The 1,097-nt window shown below is 58.5% G+C and overlaps 1 protein-coding gene across 1 annotated transcript; it reads right to left on the bottom strand.

Moving 5' to 3' along the window:
• Positions 1-41: 41 nt before the first annotated feature.
• Positions 42-384, bottom strand: SDRG_03598 (hypothetical protein; the record flags this gene model as incomplete). Its single annotated transcript, XM_008609235.1, has 2 exons — positions 42-45; positions 86-384. The coding sequence occupies 2 exons, from the start codon at positions 382-384 to the stop codon at positions 42-44; spliced, it is 303 nt and encodes a 100-aa protein (XP_008607457.1).
• Positions 385-1,097: the final 713 nt, after the last annotated feature.

The following is a 1,097-nucleotide window of genomic DNA, read 5'->3' on the forward strand; positions in this document are numbered from 1 at the left end:
GTGCGACAGCTGCAGCGAGAAGGACTCTCGGGGTGAAAACATTAGCTGAATGTACTGATGGACCATATCCAACGTGTGAGGCCACTCGGCGCTCGTGATCGTGAGGCGCTCCGCCGGCACGACCGCGAAACCTGGCGTCGCCGTGTATGCATCCATGACCTCGAGCGCCTGGGCCTTGCCGAGCGGCCAGCCGAGCCACTCGTCCATCGTGTCGACATGTACGAGCGGTTCGCGGTGGCGCGGCAGCTCAAACGTGTGCCACGGCTGTGGCACAAAGGCCGCGGCGGCGCGGAGGTTCTGGATCGCCTTCTCATAGGGCTCCTTGCCGGTCGGCGCTCGGCGGAGCAGCGTGGTTCCTCGCTGGGTCTGGCGTTGGCGGGCCATCGATCTTCTGTCGTCTTGCCAACTGCCTGACGATGGTCGGTCACTTATCCGGACTGGACATCGATAGATGTTTTAAACAGTCCTTGGGATCGAGTGTAGTAAACACCAAATCATGACGTGGCACGCTCCCCTGCAAGTATGGGCAGCGACAGCTGGGAGCCATGGCACGCAAGTGTTTTAAGTGCACGACGCTGCAGTTTGTCATTCTCTCCAGAGGGCATTTCGCGTTCCTACGACGTCTACACCACCAATAGAGCCAAAGCCGAGAGGTTCTTGTCGCGCGACCAGCCCCCGTGGTCACCTTGCAACCGCACCGCTATCTAGCCCTATTTGGTGTCGCAGCAAATCTCGCTGCAGGTAGTCTCGCAGTCGGCAGCACTTCTGTTCTCTAGAAAACTCTTAGAGTCACGTAAGAGATGGGCTGACGTGGCTACACGAGTTTCACCGTCCATGGTCGACAGGGCGTCGCGGACGCGGTGCCGTGTCTGGACGACCGCATGGAGTGCCGTGCACCTCGGGCGTCTCGCCACTCTTCTTCACTTCAACGACGACATTGAAGGTTCACGGTGGCGACGTCGGAATGAAATGATGTCATCGTGACATACCCGCCGTTTCATCTCGTGGAAGGCGCGGCACGCGCCAAGCCGTCCAACATCGCGCTTTTGTGTGCCAGCATGAGTTTCAATATGTACTTATCATGTCTTATCATGCTA

Source organism: Saprolegnia diclina (genome assembly GCF_000281045.1).
Source record: "Saprolegnia diclina VS20 unplaced genomic scaffold supercont1.8, whole genome shotgun sequence".
Lineage (NCBI taxonomy): Eukaryota > Oomycota > Saprolegniomycetes > Saprolegniales > Saprolegniaceae > Saprolegnia > Saprolegnia diclina.